Here is a 21215-nt window from a genome sequence, read left to right as displayed (position 1 = left end):
TGAGGATCGCTTCCTTGAGAAGCAACCACTCTTCTTGAGCTCCCATCTCCCTGGGGTCATGGTCCCTGAGGGCCTGACCGACAAGCCTCTTGAGCCACTCTTGATGCCTCATTTGTTGCAGAGGGGAGCATGTAACAGTGCTATTGTATATGTTTCTAATTCATCAAGAAGACACTTGAGCATAGAGAAGCATGGCAAAGTTATTCTTGCTGAAAAAAATCCATGGAGACTTCAGGTTTTTTTCCTAAGGAGCTTCAGAAAAATCAGCCTCATCCTTCCTTGGAATAATTAAACATTTTGACTTTTCCTTAGTGTAGATTCTGTTCATAGCCCTTACTCTTCATGCCTTTGTGCTCTCAAGGGGTTTGGTGGGTGGAATGAAACACCATATCCTGGAATCATATGTGCACATAAGCAGGAAGCTCTAAACTTCTCTGTGGGCATATTTCTCCAAAATCCACAGTTCTGACATTCTTGTTACGTGCTCTAGCACTGAAAACACACTGGTACCAATTGTTTTCTCATCTCCTGAGGACCATGCTGTTCCAGCACTGTGTTGGACTTTGCTCTCTGGGATCATCCTCAGAGGTTGCAGCATCCACTACCTTGCCTCCTGCTACTTAGTGCTTATACTTTATCACTGTATACTTTGCCATCAGATATCTAGATCAGGGTTGTTCAACTGGCAGCCCCTGGGGAGTTAATTTACAGCCTGTGGCCTCCTACACAGGTGCCAGCCCTCCCCCTTCCCCCACACACTCTCTAGAGGCTGCTGCCATGAAGGTCTTCAGGCTTCCATATTCCCACCTGCAGCTTTTGCTTTCTGCTCCTGCCCTTGGGGGCATGGCAGGGTGCTTTGGCTTGGGAACAAGGGAGCCTGGGACTTTGTGGAGCCCTGGGACCCAGCTGTTGGGGGAGAAGCTGCTAGCAACACAGTAGAGGACCCATGTAGCACGTGACCTGAGGGGCTCACATAGGTGCAGCCTACACAGCGTGCAGCCCCCAGGCACTCCAAAGCTGGACAGCTCTGATCTAGATATCAGACATCCCACAATTCACTGTAACTGATAACCTGTCCATAAGCTGGGTAGTGAAGCCTTCATGGAGTATGTGAAATATTTCCAAGCTATGGTGCTCCCTGATCCAGTGCTATGCAGACCTTCATCCTAGGCAGACCTGTGCGCCCAAAGAATGAGGTTACCTTATTCTTACCCTTTTCTCTGAGATGCACCAAAGAGTGAAGACAATGGGAGTCCATCATAGAATAGAGAGAGGAGTACTTAAGGAATAGAAAAGAACCAAGACCCTTGAAGGAGTAACCATCCTTGTATGCTTCCATCTACTTTTTTCTTCAGTATGCCTTATTATCCATGGGTACAATATCTTTGTAGGTTATGAACATTACTCCAAGAAATCTTCACCTGTATCACTCAAGATCTGCTTGAAAGATTGGATGCAATCATCTCGAGTTCTGAATCTTCCTTTAGGCTACAAAAAAAAAAATCAAACACAATGTGGCTTCTATTATACCCACTTTGAAGAGAGGGATAGAAAATACCAGGTCTCAGTGAAAGCATGTGATTATTTTGGTCAACTCCTAGTGTCTTATTAATGAAAGTGGACAGGAGAAGTCTAAGCAGCAGGTAAGCATCAAGACCACCTTGTCTGAAAAGGTTTTGAAGTTTAGCCTTTTTTGGGCATAATGTTTTTTTGTCTTCCAGCCCTCAGGTGAGTGTGTGGATAATTATAAAGCCCCATTTTAGAAATTAGCTTCTTCATAGATTCATAGATGTAGAGTCAGAAGGGACCCCGAAGGATCATTGTGTCCGATCCCCTGCCCCAGGCAGGAAAAGGACCGAGATCAGATGACCCCAGCCAGGTGCCTATCTAGCCTCCTCTTGAAGACCTCTAAGTTGGGTGACCACCTCTCTTGGCAGCCCGTTCCAGATTCTGGCCACCCTCTGACCCTGATGGGGACAGATTGAATGATCTTGGGGGACTGAGTCTGGAGAAGTGATGCTGGAATGGGGATTGGATTACAGCCTTCTTGAAGGCCAGTGCCAGAGAGGGTGGAGATGATTTAGGTGTCTGGGAAGTAGGACTGATGAGAACAGGTTGGAAGAGCTCAAGGGGTTGAGTCTGAAGAAGAGAAGCTGGAGGGGGGGGCTAGATCACAGCTTTCCCATCCCTGAAGGATAATGACAGAAAAGATGGAGATGGGCTTTTATCTGTGGCCATGGGGGACAGAACTAGGATCAATGGCCTCAAGCTGCAGCAGGGCAAACTGAGGTTGGAGATGAGGAGGAACTTGCTGCCTCTGAGGGAGGTAAATCATTGGAACAGGTTGTGGAATCTCCACAGAGAGGTGGTGGAATCTCCATCCCTGGAGATGTCCAAGAGTAGGTTGCGTGGTGTAATTGGGACATACGGTTGGCTTGACAGATAAACTGCCTCCAGCAGCAGGAAGTATTTTGTGACTGAAGGCCAGCTTACACCAAAGATCTTCCTGCAGACTGCTCTGGATGCATTTAATATGTGCTCTTTCTGTCTCCCATTGTCTCTTACAACTGTAGAAGCCTTTCTCTTCAAAGGAAGTAAACTATTTGATACTACCTCTGACATGTTGCTTTACAGTCTCAAGGACATTAGGGCAACTCTGCAGTCTTTGGGTCTCTATCCCTTCATCCCAAAGGCTACAGCAGCGTATTACAGAAGTGAAGTGTACACTTCCCTTTTAACTCTGCCCATCAGTATTGTTTCTCTGAGCCTTCATAGTAAAGGAAGAGACTTCATACACAGTGGCTCTGCCCTACCCAGATCTTCTATCTTCACTTATCCCTTTTGGAAACAGCCTTTCCTTTTTCCTGGAGTTTGTGAGGATAATCTCAGATTGGTAGGTTCTTGGTACAATGAGCAAGGAGTACATCTGTACCTAATTCTTTCTCTATTCCATTATAGCTTTCTTGGCAAACATTCCAGTTCCTGATTTTTCTAAGATATGTAGAGCAGTTTTCTGAAGCACATTCCAGATATTCATCTACTGCTCTTCCTTTGTTCCAATTCCCAAATCCCAAGCCAGATTCAGATGCCCCTGCCAGTCCCTTTTCAACTGAGGCTTTCACACTAAGAAAACCAATGATTACTTACCAGGAGAGGATTCTGGCTTCTAATACATGTTGCATTTGACATGGACCCATTGTCCCAGAGTTTGATGCAGATCAAAGCAGGCACAGCATGGTTACACACACGTCTATCCAAGCTTCACACTGTTAAATCAGTTGGACATTATCATAGACGGAGGAAGAAAATACAGTTTGGGGGGGCTGAGTGCTTCCTCCCCCAGCAAGTTAGTCTGTCATGGGGAAGGGGCATGGTGGGGTCAGATCAAGGTCCCTGCCATGAAGGAGAGAGTGGGGCAGGGGCTGGGGTGGATGGGGGGCTGGGGCAGGTCGTGGGATGCTTGTTGCTCGGGTGGCTCGTCCAGGGGCACAGAGGGCTCTTGCTGCTGCATGCATCCCGGGGCAGGCAGAAAGGATACATGCTCCCCCGCAATCTGTGGTATGTGCAGGGCAGAGGCGGCTGCTGCTGCGGGCCACATTACACACCCCACTGCCTGTGCCATGTGCCTCCCACCGCTGGGCAGGAGGTGCAGGCAGCACACAGGAGGCACATGACGTCGCATGCCTGTCAGGGCACTGGCAGTGGGGTGCAGAACAACTGCCTACACCCTGCCCACAGCACAGATCGGGGTGGGGAGGATGGACGTATCCCATGTGCCTGCCTCAGGGGTGCATGTGGCAGCAGGACCTCCCCCCCCAAGCCCCTGGACAAGCCACCTGGGCAGTAAGCATCCCACAAACCGTACCCCTCCTCTTCCATCCCCCGCACCCATTCCCGTCCACACATTTACCTGCTCAGCTGGGCACTGCTCCACACACTGCTGAGCTGGGCTGGGCTGTGTTCCTGCCAGCTGCTTGTTTCTGCCCCCTTTCCCCCTGCAGCCACTCGGAGCGTGTGCACAGGCTGGCTGTGTTTTACTAAACCCCCTTAACCCTGGCCTTTCACTGCCTGTGGACATTGTAGTATGGTTGGTTATTAATCAAGATAACTAACTGAGGTTGGAGCAGGTTGAGAGGGTCACCTACTGGCTTGCCCCAGGATTCATAGATTCATAGACGTTAGGGCTGGAAGATCAAGTCCAGCCCCCTGCACCAGGGGCAGGAAATCAGCTGGGGTCACAGGATCCCAGCAAGATAAACATCCTATTGACTCTTAAAGGAGTCCAGAGTAGGTGCTTGCACCACCTCTGGCGGCAGTCTATTCCAGGCCTTGGGGGCTCGGACTGTAAAGAAGTTCTTCCTTACGTCCAGCATGAAACAGTCTTGGAGAAGTTTGTGACCGTTCGGCCTTGGGGCGCTCTGTTGAACAGGCGTTCCCCCAGATCTGATGTACATCCCTTATAGGCATTGTCGCATTGTCTACACAGAGAAATTTACTAGCAGTATTATTCTAGTAAAATCAGAGCACTTTGGCTGCTGACAGACACGGAGAAAAAACAAAATAAAACAGTGCTTTACCAGAAGAAGCGTTGCATTAGTTTGACCTGCCTCACCCAAAGACCGTAGAGCTCAGGTGCTTCAGCAGGGCCCCCTGGTACTTTTATCTAATGGCTGATTTTATCAGCCATTAGATGAAAGTATTAAAAAACTCCGCTGAAGCATCTAATCTATACAGACATTGGACAAACCAGGTAAAATTAACGCGATGCCTCTTTTGAGCATGCGCTGCAGTTGGTGCAGGGGCGCACCGAGCTTAAAGCAGGGGTGGGCAAAATACAGCCTGTGGGCTGATCCAGCCTGCAGCAGGTCCTTTGGTCTTGTCTGGCCCAGGTGCCACCCGGCTGTGGTGCATTCCGCCACCCTCTGGGCATGCAGTGGGATCGGGGCGGTTCTGTGGCTGGACTGCCTTTCTAGGCAGCCCAGGCAGCAGTGACTCCTTCCAGCTGCCGCTGGCCCCAGCTGCACAGCACCAGCAGGGACCTATGTGCGGAGCCCCAACCTGGTACACTCCACGCCTGCTCCAGACCTGCCCACTCAGGCCCAGCAGTGGCAGCTGCCGGGGAGATGATGACTTGTGATTAACCTTACACACACGCTGATGTCCTGGGAAAAACCAATAGCACATTTTATCCTAAATGATTCATCAGAACTAGATGCTGGCTAGCAAACTTGCCAGGGTTGCATCTTGCTCCAGGATCACAGTTACTTACAGGATAAGTAACACATTTATTTGTAATGGCTCAGTGGCTACCCAGTAGCACCTAAATAATACTGTCCAGTAATTTAAACCTTGAATTTGTTGGGACAGATACAGGAAAGACAGGGTTTTGTCTGACCTACCATTGATGAATGTCAGACTTGGGATTTTTGATGGCAGAATTATGTTCATATATTTCAAGGCATTTTATTAAATGCCTGTCTAAAACAGAAAAAAACCCCCAGAATTTTATTCTATTAATCATATGACAATACTTCTGTTTGTTTAGGCTTATGTTCTTCTTTTTAAAGGTGGGACAGAAATTGTCACAGAGAGTGACTTTCACAATGGACATTCTGTAGCTGGAGTAATCGAGCAGGGAGGTGTTGGTAGAATGCAACGAGAGAAGATGGTTTACATGGCTGTAAAGGACTCTTCTCAGGAAGATGAAGATATTAGTAAGAATAATAAGAAATTTTACAAGAAATGAAAGCTGTGCATCTAATTTAGGTCATTTATAAAAAGATATTTTTTGTGTTTGTGAATTACTATTTCAGCTTTAAAGTAATAAAAATTATAAATTGTCTTGTATACCAGGAAAACAGACTAGCTATCTAACTATAAAGAAGTAGAGTCATATAAAATGTATTGTGTGCCAGTTATACAGAATCATTATTTTTATTGTGTTTAATGTGTTCATGGCTGAAATCAATGGATAAATCACTGAGGTTTTTTATTTTTTACAACTTTCTCATTTTTCAATTTATGTAATGCTTTGTTTAACCAGCCTTATTTAAAGTACTAGCATTATTTCAGATCAATTTTCAGATTTTATTAAGACCAGAGGCACTTGTTCTGCCACAGCAGCAAGTCAGCAAATGTGTGTGTACGCGTGGGGGGGGTTAATTAACTTTTGTTGAAGAATTTTTCCTTTCTAAAAACTAGCAAGGCATATGAATGAAGTAATGTAACAATCCTGGATAAATTGTTGGAGGGGGTAGTAAATACCAAGATAGAAAAGAAGGAAATTTTTAGTTTAAGTTGCTAATAATCATAATAATGGGATTAATTTAAATGAGTAACAATTTAGGCTGATCTTAAATTAAAATTAATTTTACAATATTTTTTCCTTAAATCCAGGCTGTGCTGAAATAGCTGATGAAGTGTATATGGAGGTTATTGTAGGTGAAGAGGAAGCAACATCACTTCCTGACACACAGCTTGAAGAGTCTGGCGTGAATAAAACCTTTGTTCCTGTTGCTTGGGCTGCTGCTTATGGTAGGGCACTAGATTCATTTTTTAGGAATTCTTTGCTATTTTTCCATTAATTTTGTCCCAAACCCTTTTTGATATTGTTATAACTTGTGTATACATTCAGTTCATTGGAAGGCTGTAATTAGCTGTCTTACAGGACATGAGTTATTTTATAAAAGAGTCAAGACAGTGACATTGTTGACAAGAGAACTCTATCTACTTTTTACAAAGAATACCCTCAGCTTCTCTCAGTACAGGCATGTAGGGAAATGCTGGTCCTGAACTCAAACTAACATTTTTGTTACTCTCTTTAATCCTAATAAATAGGTTTGGGTTTTTTTTAATATTCAGTGTTATGAATGGAAAACTTAATTATTTATAAGAGGACCCCAGCATTTAGATTTCCATACGTGTGAGAAATCAGATGTTAAGGGTTGTGGAAGCTTGCGGAAGTTAGAAAGAATTAGTTAAAAATACACGTCTGTCTAGTGAGTTCACAAAAGTTTTATCACAGTTGTATTGAAAGAGGACACGGTGAGTCTGAGGGATCGGTATATAGACATATTCTCAATAGTCTTAAATAACATACAGCTTTCGTTCTCCCTGGTCTTTTTAAGTAAATCATGATTTTAAAAATATTGTTAAACTGATCCTCATCTTTTTCTGAAACAGGAGTTAAAGCAGAAATCCTGTAAGGAAGTTTTTACTCACATAAACTCTATATGTTGTGTTATTAAGTATTTTCTGTACTGTGGGATTTTGGCTTGTATATACACTGTACATTACAGAATATATTCTCAGTTAATCTCTGAGTTATATTATAAATGAGTGTTTCCTATAATAATAAAGCTTTTCTGTCTGGTTAAACAGAAAAAATACTTGAACCATGGAACACTCATGTGCACCTAGTTCTTGTACAAAAAAAATTATATATTTGGGCCTGCACTCATGTAAGAAAGAAATTGGGTTTGAAGTATTCGATACTAAGGGTTGTATACCATAATCTGTACATGAAAGCAGATCTGTGAATGCTCAGCATATAGCTATTGTATGGTTTAACATCCCTGTCAAAGGAGTTCAGGATAGAGAACTCTGCAATAAATAAAATTATTACTTTGCATCATTTTCCACAGAAATATCTTTCTTAGTACATACGTTTTCCATTACATTGGATTAATTAGAATAGTTGTGTCTGGGTCAGACCTATTCTGTACCCATTCTCTTATTTCTGATAGCCAAGGGTGTAAAGGGTGGGGTGGGCTTAACCCATGTTCACTTCTTTTATCTTTTTTCCACATGAGAAAGACAGAAACCTCTGTTGTCTACATTCCTTACTCCAAATGAGTTAGCTAATGAACTTCTATAGTTAGGGTTAGATTTTGTTAATAGTGTTAGTACATTTTTTAGTCTGGTTCTGGGCAGAGGTTTGTGTCAATAGGTTTTACTGTTCCGGTGTTTATCTACTCCCATCTATACAATAATTAAAAATGTATAATGTTGAATCAAGAGGATTTAAGATGTGTTCCTCTCATGCCGGGTGGATAAAAATCAACTCTTTAAAAAAATATATAAATAACTTCCTTGTTTACAGCAGTATATGGAGATGAGAGATAACAGAGCTGATTACCTACCCATAAGCCCTTTTATCTTTCTGCAAGTTTGTATACACAGAGCCAAGCCCTTACCTCTCAAAGTGCAGTTTCAAGAAGCTAAATGAATAAAGGGTATCAAACAACAAAAATGCTCTTTTTGTAGAAAACAGTGATTTAAATCAAGGCTTCCTAACCAATTAATCAAATCTACCCTGCTTATGTGGCAATGTTTGAGAACGATGGGGATATCTGGTGTCTTGGAGATGGTCATACTCAGACCCTTTGAAAATCTCCAGGAACCAGATCAGCCACAAGCATTGAGTTCCCCCATTGTAAGTTAAGATGCTACCCGCAAGTTTCCAGGCAGCCTCAGGAGAATTAATCTAAGGGTTCAAATAGACATGGAAATTATTCCTGACCCTGTTCTTTTAACTGGGAATGGAAAGCTTCCCCTAAGGCTTCTTTATCTGAAACTGGAGTCTCTCTCCAGTAAACCTACATCACAGGACAAACTAGCACTAATGATTTCTCTTTATACTAAAGAGCATGCTGTTCCTGGATTATAGTAGGATGCTCATTACAGCACTGAAGCTTCCAACATATGAGTACCTTGCTACTGCCATCCTCAATATCAGGCACTCCAGCACAAAGTAGCTCTGTGTTGGGAGCTATCACTTCGGCTCTAACCACTTCCTTGGTACTGACCCTGTATCTAATTCACGAGCTGTCTCCAGTGTCACTTTGAAAGATATCAAGAAGTGCCAGTCAGGTCAATTCTTCACTTATTTAGAGGGAACACCGGAGTTATCTTCAAACAGTTGCTGGAAATAATTCCATAACAGCATACCAGACAATACTGCATTTTGGCTAAAAGAAAGGCATTCTTTTTCCTCCTCAAATGAGGAGTTGAATAGACCATCTCCCCTCAAATTCTCATCCTTTCTTCTCTGTGGAAAGGTCAGTGGAAGCCTTGGAAAGCTCCTGAGGAATACCATAAGATCATTGGGGCCCTGTATAACAGTCTCCCCACCAAGTATTCACCCATGTGCTCCTTCTACCTCACAACCATTATTAACCAGAGCTTTTATAAGTCCCTCTGTAGACTGAATACTTGTGCTGTCAAACCCAGATCTTTGAATGGAGCTTTATCCAGATCCTCCTGAGTACAACTTCATTTCTCTGCAGCTTATAGAATATGAGGTGGAATATAGTGGTGACGGACACATGCACTGATCCACAACCTTGGCTCCTTCCCAGCATCTTGCTGCCAGTACCAAGAGACAGCCTTTGGCCACTCCCAAGGATGATTCTTGATGTTCTGACAATTATAGTTTACCTTCCTACCTGCTTACCATGTCTTGGATATTGTCTGATATGCATAGAATTTTCCCAGTGTCTGATTCCTTAAACCCCCCCCACAACTTTTGCAATTCTGGCACTTGTTTAAATAAAAACAAAAATACACATGGATTTGTTTTGGGTTCATTGGTGCAATCGTATTTGAGGTGGAAAGGACATACCTAGTTTAGCAGTGGTTCCAGAGTTGATGGATCTCTTAAGACTACTGCAATTTCAGTTTGATACACCATTGTGGTCTTGCCTTGGTCTCATGCAGTAGATGGTAGCAAACTCTTGGCCTTTGCTAGAATAGTCAAGAGCAGTGTATCTGCCCAGGAGGCACAGCAAAGATTGCTTGACTGCGATTCCTCAAAAAGCCCTATAGTTGTTAAATTGGCAGGTAGATCTTACTCAGGTAAGCAGTGGAATGTCTGTCTCAGTGTTGACTAGCCAGTTAGGTTCCTTTTATGACTCTGCATGCTTATATATATCTGTGAAGTCAGTCTTTGTAGGAATTATAACATAAGCTAGGAGTAATGGTGGAGAAATGGGCCCTCATAGAAGGCCCCAACCAAAACTGTATTTTATAAGCACAGAGTATTTTGTGTGTTAGACTGTGTATGAGGTTGTGTGCTCTAATTAGTGTGTATTTTGGGATTAAACAAAAGAAAGCCTGTATATTTTTCCTCCAGACTATCCATTCACTACCTGAACTAAATGTTCTCAGGGCTTCTCATAGCAGCATTGGCAAGACCTTGTCTGTTTTACTACAGCAAATTATTATTACTGTGCCATAACTATCTTGTTTGTTAGAGGCCAATGGTGAAAAGCTTGATTTGTGTTTATCTGACTAATCTTCTAAGGAAAACATAGTACACAGCAGCTATTTAACTCTATAGCTGAAGTTTCTGATGGCAAAATTTTGCTTCTTTGGGGCTGTTTGTTTTAGATTAACATTGGGCTCTCTAACACTGGTTGGCAGCCAGTCTAGGAGTAGAGCCCCAATAGACAGGAAAATGAATAATCTCCTTTGCTCTAGCAGCTCCTGCCACCAAGCTGGTTGCAAACGTACTGGCACATGCCTTTCCTTTGGATTACATCCACAAGGCTGGTGGGGTGAGGGAACAGACATGCTGGTGTGTGGGCAGCTCAGAGTCTCTATATCCCTGGCTTTTGCACCCTGGAGAGGTCACTCCAGTTTCAGTTTATCTTTCAAGCAGGGATTATGTTCAGCAAGCTAATGTCTCATTTGGCATGATTCTGTTGCCCCACAAGACAGACAGATGCTATTAAATAAGTTATCATTACAAATAAGGTATTAAGTAGACATTGGGGTTGAAGAGTTCCTGTGCACTTAAGCAGTGTATTATTATTTGGATCAAAACAAGCTGCCCAAGAGATACCCAGGCAGGGTATTGAGAGGATTAAGGGTTGACCTATATGGTCTCCTGCGGGCCAATCCACATTGTTTGTCAAGACAAAAGTATATCGTCCATTATACAAAGTGTAAGATTCAGCTAAGATGAACTGAGCACAGAATAAATTGAAGGTCATTCCACTAACCCTCAAGCAGCCGCTTTATCCTGCCTTGCTAGTACCCTTTACCAGACATATGTAAATCTGTGGTTTAGCGTTCTAAATACACGTCCCACTCTCTGCGTGCGGACGCACATACATTTGGAGCCCTTTTCAAAGGGGAATATTTCAGAAGAGCAGCAGCTGTTACCTTCTTATCGTTACATGTAAATGAGCTAAGAATGATTCAAATGTAGCAAAACGTGCTTCAACTTTTAACACTACTTCCCACAGTTGCTTGGTTCATGTATTCAGATCATGTGCTGTTTAGATAGTAGGTTGATTCTGTAAATCCTGTTCAAGTAGGACTCCCTTTGCTTGGTTCTAGGTCTGTGGGATGCTGGTTGTTGGTCCTGATGAAGTGAATCTGAGCATATATACTCAAAGCATGGTTATTAACTCCACTGTATTTGTGGTACTTCAAGATGTGTTGTCCATGTAGGCTTCATCGTCTACCCCTACTGCTTCTAGTTGGAATCTTTACTGATATTGGTGAAGGAACTAAGTTAAGGCTGTGGCCACATTGCATTTCATGCCTGTGGTTGTGGCAAGCAGGAGGATGGCACAAGTGTACTCCAATATACTTGGCTATTCAAAAAGATTCTGATTTTTTTTTTTAAAGTTCTGGCTCATATACATGCGTTTATGGGTGGAGTCTGTGGACAAAACATCTTGAACTGCATTTATTGTAGAGATAGTGATTATTCTTTTCTAGCTAAATAGTTTTGAAAATCTGATACCATTTCTGTTTGTGAATTAGTAAAATATCATTTTCTACAGGAGATGAAAGACGGCTGCCAAGGAGGTATGAAGATGGACAAGCAACAGGTGAGGATGTTAAATTACAGCTGGTACAGAAGCAAGGGCTACTTTGCTATTGTCCATCTTTGGAAATGCAGAAATTTGTATTTCAAGTTTTTCAACATCAAGTTGATGTTTAAGTCACATCTTGTGACTTGAATGAACATTTTCTACATAGGAGTTGTCATAATAAGTTGAATGCTTACCAGACATGTTTATGATGCATATGGGGAAAGGTGCCATGCTCATGGTACTCATTTAGAAATGAAAACGGTCCTAAACGTAGCAAAGACATTCAGAAATGTTCTTTGCTGCTATTTTTTAGTACAGTTCTGTAGCAAGGGAAGAGAAAATAAGTCTGTGAAGTGGTGAAGGAAAGTACCAACATAGTCAGCTGAAATGAATGGATTGGTGTGAAAAACAAAGTCCAAAACAAATCAGAATGGTTAAATGATGGTATGCTAAATCTCTTACGAGAACCAAGTCAAATATTAACCTTTTAAAATATAAGCTTGCCCATTCCTTTATATAGGAAACACTTTTACATTTAAATTTAAAAAAATAATTTGCTGTTACTTGTCCAGTCACCTCAGTCCAAGAAGAAACTCACGGCTTTTATTGTTTCTTATTTTTAATTTCAGGAAATAACTTGGATGCAAGGTTAGAAAACAAAAATGGTAATGCAACACAGTACCTGCAGATCTGTGATAGCATTAGCACAAATAGAGTGCTTAAACAAAAAATCAAGAGAAGGAGGAGGGGAGAAGCCAGGCAGTGGCAAACAGGTAAAATATCCTTAATTGATTATTTTATTTGTTTAACATGAAGAAACACTTCATTCTTAATAGTGGCAGAATTCTTATCCATAGCTTATTTTACTGTTGGTCTGCAGATTTCTGCTTGGGACACAGTGCTGGCATTACCAATTTTGTAGCTAGCAGATTGCATTAAAAACAACCAAGAATATTGTACTTTCCTATGTAAGTGAGCAATTCCTGAATATAAATGGAGGAGTTAGACTTAAGAATGGGGGAAAGATTGTTTAGACAGTCTCTCTATTAGTTTATGGTCCATACTCTAAAAATGTCACCAATCCTAATGCCTTTATGATAGCATTAAATTATAGATTTTCTCCAAAATATATACATTGTAAATGTTTTTAGTTTGGTGGTTTTAAAACTACTAAAGTATTTACTTTCTGCATAATGTTTTAACTATGTGATCTAGAACAGTGCTTCACTGATATCAAGCTGGTTTTTTTTCTTTCATTAATAGTTCTGTTTTCTTCATAATTTTTTTCTTTTTGTTTTGAAAACAGCTGTTATAATAGGTCCTGATGGACAGCCTTTAACAGTTTATCCATGTCACATATGTGGAAAAAAATTTAAATCCAGAGGATTCTTGAAAAGGCATATGAAGAACCATCCAGATCATATGATTAAAAAGAAATATCAGTGTACAGACTGTGACTTTACAACTAACAAGAAAGTTAGTTTCCACAATCATCTGGAAAGCCATAAGCTCATAAACAAAGTCGACAAATCCCATGAGTTTACAGAATATACAAGAAGATACAGAGAGGCCAGCCCATTGAGCTCTAATAAATTAATATTGAGGGACAAGGAGCCTAAGATACACAAGTGCAAATATTGTGACTATGAGACTGCAGAGCAGGGATTGCTCAACAGACATCTGCTAGCAGTTCACAGCAAGAACTTCCCCCATGTTTGTGTTGAGTGTGGGAAAGGATTCCGTCATCCCTCTGAGCTTAAAAAGCATATGAGGACCCACACAGGGGAAAAGCCATATCAGTGTCAGCACTGTGTCTTCCGATGTGCTGATCAGTCCAATCTGAAAACACACATCAAAACTAAACATGGGACAGACTTACCATTCAAGTGTGAGCACTGTCCCCAGGCATTCGCAGATGAAAAAGAACTTCAGGAGCACACAGAGTTGTTTCAAGGACATAAGACTCATCAGTGCCCGCATTGTGACCATAAGAGTACAAACTCAAGTGACTTGAAACGGCACATTATTTCAGTTCACACAAAGGACTTTCCCCACAAATGTGAGGTGTGTGAAAAAGGCTTTCATCGTCCATCTGAGCTCAAAAAACATAGTGAAACCCACAAAGGTAAAAAGATACATCAGTGTAGACACTGTGACTTTAAAACTTCAGATCCTTTTGTACTTAGTGGGCATATCCTCTCAGTTCACACCAAGGACCTCCCTTTTAAATGCAAAAGGTGCAAAAGAGGATTTAGGCAGCAAATTGAACTTAAGAAGCACATGAAGACCCACAGTGGAAGAAAAGTTTATCAGTGCCAGTATTGTGAATATAGCACCACGGATGCATCGGGCTTCAAGCGACATGTAATATCAATACACACAAAAGACTATCCACACAGGTGTGAATACTGCAAAAAGGGATTCCGTAGACCATCAGAAAAAAATCAACATATAATGAGGCACCACAAAGAGGCCATAATGTAATATATCATCTTGAGAAGGAAGAAATTTAAAAACTGATATGCTAATTGGGGAAAAAAATCTCATGAACTGTTTCTCCTGGTTTCAAAGCTTGATATTAAATCATAACTTTACATTCTTTGTATTAAAAGTCTTAAAAGTATTAGGGTTGACAGGGGATCTCATAGCCCTATGATTGTTGCTTATCAGAACCTAAAGAGCACTATAGAATGCAGAAGGGTGGATGAATGTCTGAAAGGTTACAGAACGGTTGCAGGATGTCTTCTATTTACTAGTATTGTATGTTAAGCTATAGAAGACAAAATGAAGATGATTGTGTTATCTACCCTTTTTGTCAATAACAGCATTTGTCTCCAACATGCAAACAATTCAGACTGGTGGGATTATTACAAACTGTTTGCTAAGGCAACCAAGTCTAACTTATGCATTTTTGAAAAGAAAAAAATATAAATCAATCACATGGTCATAACGTTTTTAAATTGTGCCTGGGAATTGTATTTCAGATTTGGTCAATTTGGGGGGGTTGTCCCATTTTTTAACATTTCATTGGGGAACCTTTTCGTTTCCTTCATTAGTTTAGGTTCAATGAGTAATTTTTTAAAACAATTTTCAGAGCTGCTAACCTATTTTATTGCAGGATATGATGTTTAAAATATAGCATTATGTTATGAGCTCAAAGGTGGTGTTCTGGTGCTAGGGATAAAGATGTATATGTATATAATTTCCCTTTTTTATCTGAAACTGCAGTTGAATGTTGTTGAGTATGGCACATATGACAAAATTAACCTTGAATCTGATTTTATTTTTAAGGAAAATGGATGCAGCTGATAGTGTTGAGACAACACCTTTTTTCTTGCTATTTCACAATCTTCTCTAAGAAAAAAAAGTATTAAAATTCAAAGAACAGAATAGTCTTCTTGAATTAAAAGACAAAATATTTAGAGGTTATTTAGGGCAGTGTTCATCACAGGTATGGCTATTATAGTCCTACCTGCTAATATAAAGTTTTCAGTATAGACATTAAATTGCACCTTTTAATCAATTCTTAAAAAAATTCTATACCATACTATAAACATGCATTTTCAATCTGTAAGAAAGTATATATGCAGTATTTAACCAGAAAAATATGCTGCCACTAGAGTTTGGAGGTGGATCTTCAGTTTACAGTGTATACATTTAAAATATGCATCCCTTTAAACAATGCTTTGTGTTAGCATGCTGCAAATCAAATGGCGCTTAATATAACGAGCTGGTCTAGGGCTATTTAATGAAAAACCTGTTCATAAATGTTATGCATATAATGTGTACTTTTTTTACTTTTTTTAGTTGCTTCATGTTTGCACACAGCTGTTCACATGATAAATTGTAACTTTACTTCATGCTATATTGTGGCTTTGTGTTTCAGATAATGTTCATATTGTTTTTGCACCAGATGAGAATCAGTTCCTTGAGAATAAATTTTTTTTATATTTCTAAACTTCAGAAAGTTAAATTTGGGAAATCTCTTAGAAAAATACGTGTTTTATGTGGCTGTAAAAAATGATGTACACGCTGTAAAATAAGATTGTCACTGTTATGTGGGATTATTATTTCTAAATGTGTTACTCATCATAATGAGCATACAATAAAACGCATCTCTTGCACTCCCAAGGGTAATTTTTTTGAGTTTTTCTCGTTTAGGTTGATTCTAGGAATGTATTCATTGAAAGTTTTGTTAGTATTCTAATTTTGATTATTATCATTTTTTATGAGACGTAATCATTTGGTCTTTAAAAAACTAATTAGTTTAGAAGCATGTTTTTCAGAAAAATATTGCTTTTTGTTTTTCAGTTTATTTACCCTGTTGTACTGATCATTTTCAGTAAATTTAATTCAGCATATTTACTAAAACTCTCTTGAACTATGAACATTGGTATTTTTTAATCTCCTTGTTGAATTATGCCAAACATATTTTTACATGAATTTAATGGAAAGACAAGTCGGTTGATGTTTTTCAAGTCCTTAACAGTTGGGATTTAGAACACAATTTTTCTTGTTTGAATTTAATTTTTACATCAGACCACTAAAAAAATATAAACTATAATCAGATATATAAAACTAGTTTATTTTAATCAGACTTTATGTTGTGGGAAAGGTAAAAAAACCCAAAACCCTGAAATATATTCTGCAAATATCTTAATTGGAAATTTTTTTTAAAAATGCTTGTTGCAAATTCGTTGTACCCTGTGTACTTGTTACTGGTAGGGAAAAATGAGGCCCTGTGGATCCATTCATTGGGGAGGGCGGTTCCCTATTTAAACCATTTCCTTCTCATAGCCAGTTGCCAAAGCAAGAAACAATACCATTCCACAGATAATTTGGATTAATATTTTACTTCATTGAAAACATTAATGTTTGTTTATGAAAAATATGCAGAATTCATAGACAAAGTATAGGCTTCCCCTTTAAGGAGAATGAAAATTTAAGATCGCAACTGATTTGCCACTCTTCAGACAGTCCCCTCCAACAAATGGACAAAGATGGAACAATTAGATATTTTAATAGTATAATGACTAATTACAATAAATTAGTCCCCTAGCAGACTTATCTATTGCATGATTGATTGTAATATGATACATATTCAACCAATGTATCATGCAAGAAAAATGGCAGACTAGCTACTGAAATGTTCCATGTTAACATTTCTTGACACGCTGGAAGCCCAGCAACAGGGAACTGGAAACCTAGTGTTGGCAAGTTTACAGGGACATGAGCCTGGTGGGAAGCAGCTTCCTCATGTTTCAAAAGTGTGCCTACAGTCAACTGCATATGTATCTTTTTAAAGGTCTGAGTGAAGGGAATTTGGACTTAGGGATCTCCTCAATTCCCTGCTTTCCTGTGCCCTCGCAAGCATTGTCAGGGATCTCCCTGGTCCCAAACTTCTGAATGGCAGGAAGTTGCAAGGGTGCACTTGTGGCCTGGCATCAGAGAGATGCTCCCCAGTGCTAGGTTTCTTGATCCTGGCAGCTGTGCAAAGTGTTTTGAGGAATTTTATCCCAGATCCTCAAAATCACACCTGCTGCCATGGCAGGATATGGGATTTCTGAGATCCAGGATAAATTCCTTAGATTGTTTTTCTTGATTTAAATCAACATTTGCCAGGGGTCTCAAATGACACTTTACAGCAGTGGTTTCCAACCTTTTTAAGTAGGAGATCACCTTTGGCATTTAAAAGCAACCCAAGATCTACTGTGCAGCACTGCCACCCCCTTTTGCTCCTCTTCCCCAGCAGGTAACTGGGGGGAGGGAAGGGGTGGCAGATCAAGGCAGAGGGAGAAAAAATTATTTGGGGGTTCGCCTCCACAGCAGGTAAATTCCACCCGGCCGGGGTCCCATTCAGCTTACCCCTGTTCCTGCCTCTCGGTCTAGCCTCTGCCCTTCCCCACAGACTGACCTGGGGTGCGCACATGTATACATGTGGGCACTCAGCCCCCCCTCCAGCCTTGGATCAACTCCAAGAAGCTCCACAATCTACCACTGGTGACCACTGTTTTACAGAGAGATTTAATCTTGTGCCACCAACCTTTGCTAAAATGCTACATCTAGAATATTAGGGCTAAAAAATGGAAATAAAAGGTTTTCATCTTTTCAGTGGAGGCCAGTACCTGTATCTTGCATATAACCCTTGAGTGGTCTGAAATTCTTGACTTCAGAGTTGTCATTTAAGTATACAGAAAAGGAATTAGAAGAAATTGATAGTAGTTTTGGAGCACCGATCCTGTACATTTGGACTTTTGACAATAAATGGGTTGGGCTCTACAAGAGAGTGAAATTATTAATTGTAGTTTTAAATTCTTCAACTTGTAAAGCATTTTACTGGAATAGGGTTCTTTGTAATTTAGTGACATCTACGGAATAAGTGATGTGTGCTACCAGAATATTTTTCTGTAGGAATTAGATTTATAATTATAATTTGCTCTTGTGAATAATGCGCCTTTCTCAAGATCGTTTTGAAAGCCTGTGTGCCATACCAGCATGTATTCCTAATAATTCTGTTTGTGCTGTATACATATATTGTGTTTGGGAGGAGTGGGGGTGGTAAGAGGCAAAAAAATAAAAACATCTCTTTGAAGGTTAGTGAAATACCCATATGCTTAACCAAGACTGTTCATATACAGGTGAAACACACCCCTTTACATTTTCAAAGCTATTGTATAGCTGTGATCCTGGTATGGAAAAGGAAGCACTTTGAGAAGCTGGTTAGGACTTTGATTCCATTCTTTTAAGAGCGGTGCATAGGTTCTCAGTTTTGTTGGGTCTGTCAGTCTCCTAGCTATTGGGATAGAATTGGTGCTAAGAAATACTTTCTTTTATCTTTAGCTATCCAGGTGATTGAACCTTCCTTTGTGGTGAGACTGTGGCCATTGCCTAGTTGTCATCTTGCCAGCTTCCTGAGCCAAAGGTCATGAGCTGAAGATCCCTATGTGGCAAACAGATGATTGATTATGCTGATAAAACTTCCAGCTTCCTGAGCGCCCAAAATGCCACAATTGTCTGCTAACATCAGTTTTCCAAACTTATCTGAATGATCAGTAGTATTCGGTAAAAAGTATTTCTTAAGTAATTGGAATACAGGATAGTTTATCATTAAAAGCCAAGAATTCCTGTGGCTTCCCAGTTTTCACCCTCTCTTGGGTCCTCATGAATTATGGAATTGGATGCCTCCAGTTGTATTTTCTCACATACTACATGATCCAGAATAAAACGTACACCTTGTTTTTGAAAAACAGAAAAGAAAAAAAACCTCCTCCTTGTAGTAATGGGGTGTTTATACACGCGCTGTGGGGTTGGGGGAGAGAGGGATGCACTCAAAGAGCCACTTTAATTAAAGTGTCCAGAGCATCACGTGTATCAGCATCCCTGCGCTCTAAAATGGTGGCAAGGGCGCTTTAAAGCTTATCAAACAAGCTTTAGTTAAAGTGCCTCTGCTGCCATTTTTTAGCACAGGGATGCTGATGCACCTGACGCTGGAGTCTGCTGGAGCACAGTAATTATCACACTCCAGCAGACACAATTAATTTTGTTCTGATGCGCTGTAATTACAGCACATTGGAGGAGCCTCAGTGTACATGTATGATGTGTACAGGAGCAGCAACTAGGGAGCCAAGCCTGCTCATTGGACTGTGCCCCATGAATCACTGCAGATTTTACTCTTTTTAGTGTATCACACTATCCAGATCAATTTGTCCCATCGTGGTAACCAAGACATCTTTCGGTGGTGTTTTCTCATTAATTTTTTGACAGGTTTTGGTGCCCTGGTTCAGTCACTGCTGTTGTAACTTGTGTGGTGGCTATGTGGACTGGTATCCAGTTGCTCCCCACTCCTTAGCTATACCAGTCACATTTATAATCCTATTCTGTGTAAGAGCTCAGGGGCATCTTCCTCATTTACTGTGGAAGTGCTGAAAGCTGGTAGTCCTTATTTGATTTAAATCTGCTTTTCTTACTGCCTATTTTTTACTTCACACAGTCTATGATCCCTCTACTTGTAGTGGGCTTAAGTTGGGAACTGCTGAGGTCGGTTATTAGTACTACCTGCACCAGATACCTGGATCTGTTCCTAGGGGGGAGAAATTCAAACCTCAACCCCAAAGCTTCACCCATGCTTTACCACGAACCCTTCCCCCCCTCCCCACCCCGCAAATTATAGAGAAATGTGCAACCAACCTACCATATAGTAGCTGTCTTTGTTGGAGCATAACTTCTGTTACCTGGATTACGAACAAACTTTGGTAGCTTAACTACTGACAGGAGCCGAGAGACTTTTATTTTTTGTACTCCAAAGCACAAAAATAGCCACGTACCTCAAAGTCTGTCTAGCTACCCATGATAGCACAACATAGATCCTTATTACAGATCACTGGTTCTCAACCAAGGTGGCTGAGATCCTTTCAAGGGTTCCATGCCACTGGCGCTGGATGAAACCAACCTGAGTATCTATTTCCCAGAGGTGCATGTGGAGCCAGATCTAGTCCCTAGCTCCTGCCTGCATCAATTAAAAGTATCTCCATCTATCCCAGCTGCTCCTGGTCCAGCTCTGTACATGCCTTCTGGAAAGGTGTGCAGGGCTGTTTCACCTGATGATGTAGCCTGGAGATATAAACTATTATTGCTGCAGTCTCTGTGGTGCTGGCTGGGCAGACACCCATGTGCCAGGGGTTCCCTTTCTGCTATGTCTTGGAGTGGCAAACCAGAGCAATCGGGGAGCTCTATAGACAATAACAGCAGCAGCAGCCAATGCGGGTAGTGAGTGATGGGTCTAAGAGCATCTCTCTCCCACCTCAGAGCATCAGCCTCTGTTGCTACACCCAGCAGACTGATACAGCACTCTCACAGGGATATCTGGGAAGCCACTGCCAGCAATGCACCTACCAGGGCCTGGCTGAAAGGGGAGGGGAGGGGAGGGGAAGCAGGGGCCTGTGATTGCAGATAAGGAGATGTGTGCATGCTAAGGGAACCTTGTGTGGAGGAGCAGGCCCACTGCGCATGCACGCTGTTTAAAAGGGCCCGCAAAACGGGGGGGGGGGGGGAAAAAGCTCAGTTAGGCTCCGGAGCGGTGAGAGATGCGCGAAGCCCACTGCACCCCTGCTCCCCCGAAGCCCCCCAGACACCCCCTCAGCAGCCGCAGAGCCCCCTGCCAACCCCCAGCACAGCCAGAGGTAAGCGGGCTCGTGGTGGGAAGGGGTTAACTCCTCGCTCCCTGAGGGGAGGCCACTGCCTGGTCTCAGGCCCGGTCAAGCCCCTGCCCAGGGCCCTACTTGGCCCAGCCCCCCAGGGAGCCACGCAACCGGAGCCGTGCGACCAGGCTGCATAAACAGGCGCTTGAGTTAGTGCGGAGTTCGCGCAGGGGAGGGCGCGGGAGGGCAC

General features: G+C 41.5%; 1 protein-coding gene across 2 annotated transcripts in view; it reads left to right on the top strand.

The window, feature by feature from the left end:
* Positions 1–15959, top strand: part of ZNF711 (zinc finger protein 711) — a 47195-nt gene extending 31236 nt beyond the window's left edge. Inside the window, exons 5-9 of one of the 2 annotated variants that reach the window (XM_019536477.1) lie at positions 5568–5714; positions 6397–6534; positions 11796–11843; positions 12458–12601; positions 13135–15959. In XM_019536477.1, coding sequence (XP_019392022.1) covers positions 5568–5714; positions 6397–6534; positions 11796–11843; positions 12458–12601; positions 13135–14312 — 1655 coding nt within the window. In that variant the 3' untranslated portion in view covers positions 14313–15959. The remainder of the gene's footprint in view (positions 1–5567; positions 5715–6396; positions 6535–11795; positions 11844–12457; positions 12602–13134) is intronic. The other variant, XM_019536478.1, reaches the window with a different exon arrangement.
* The last annotated feature ends 5256 nt before the right edge of the window (positions 15960–21215 follow it).

Source organism: Crocodylus porosus, unplaced genomic scaffold (assembly GCF_001723895.1).
Source record: "Crocodylus porosus isolate Cpor-Errol unplaced genomic scaffold, CroPor_comp1, whole genome shotgun sequence".
Lineage (NCBI taxonomy): Eukaryota > Metazoa > Chordata > Crocodylia > Crocodylidae > Crocodylus > Crocodylus porosus.
This window is presented reverse-complemented; position numbering and strand designations above follow the sequence as displayed.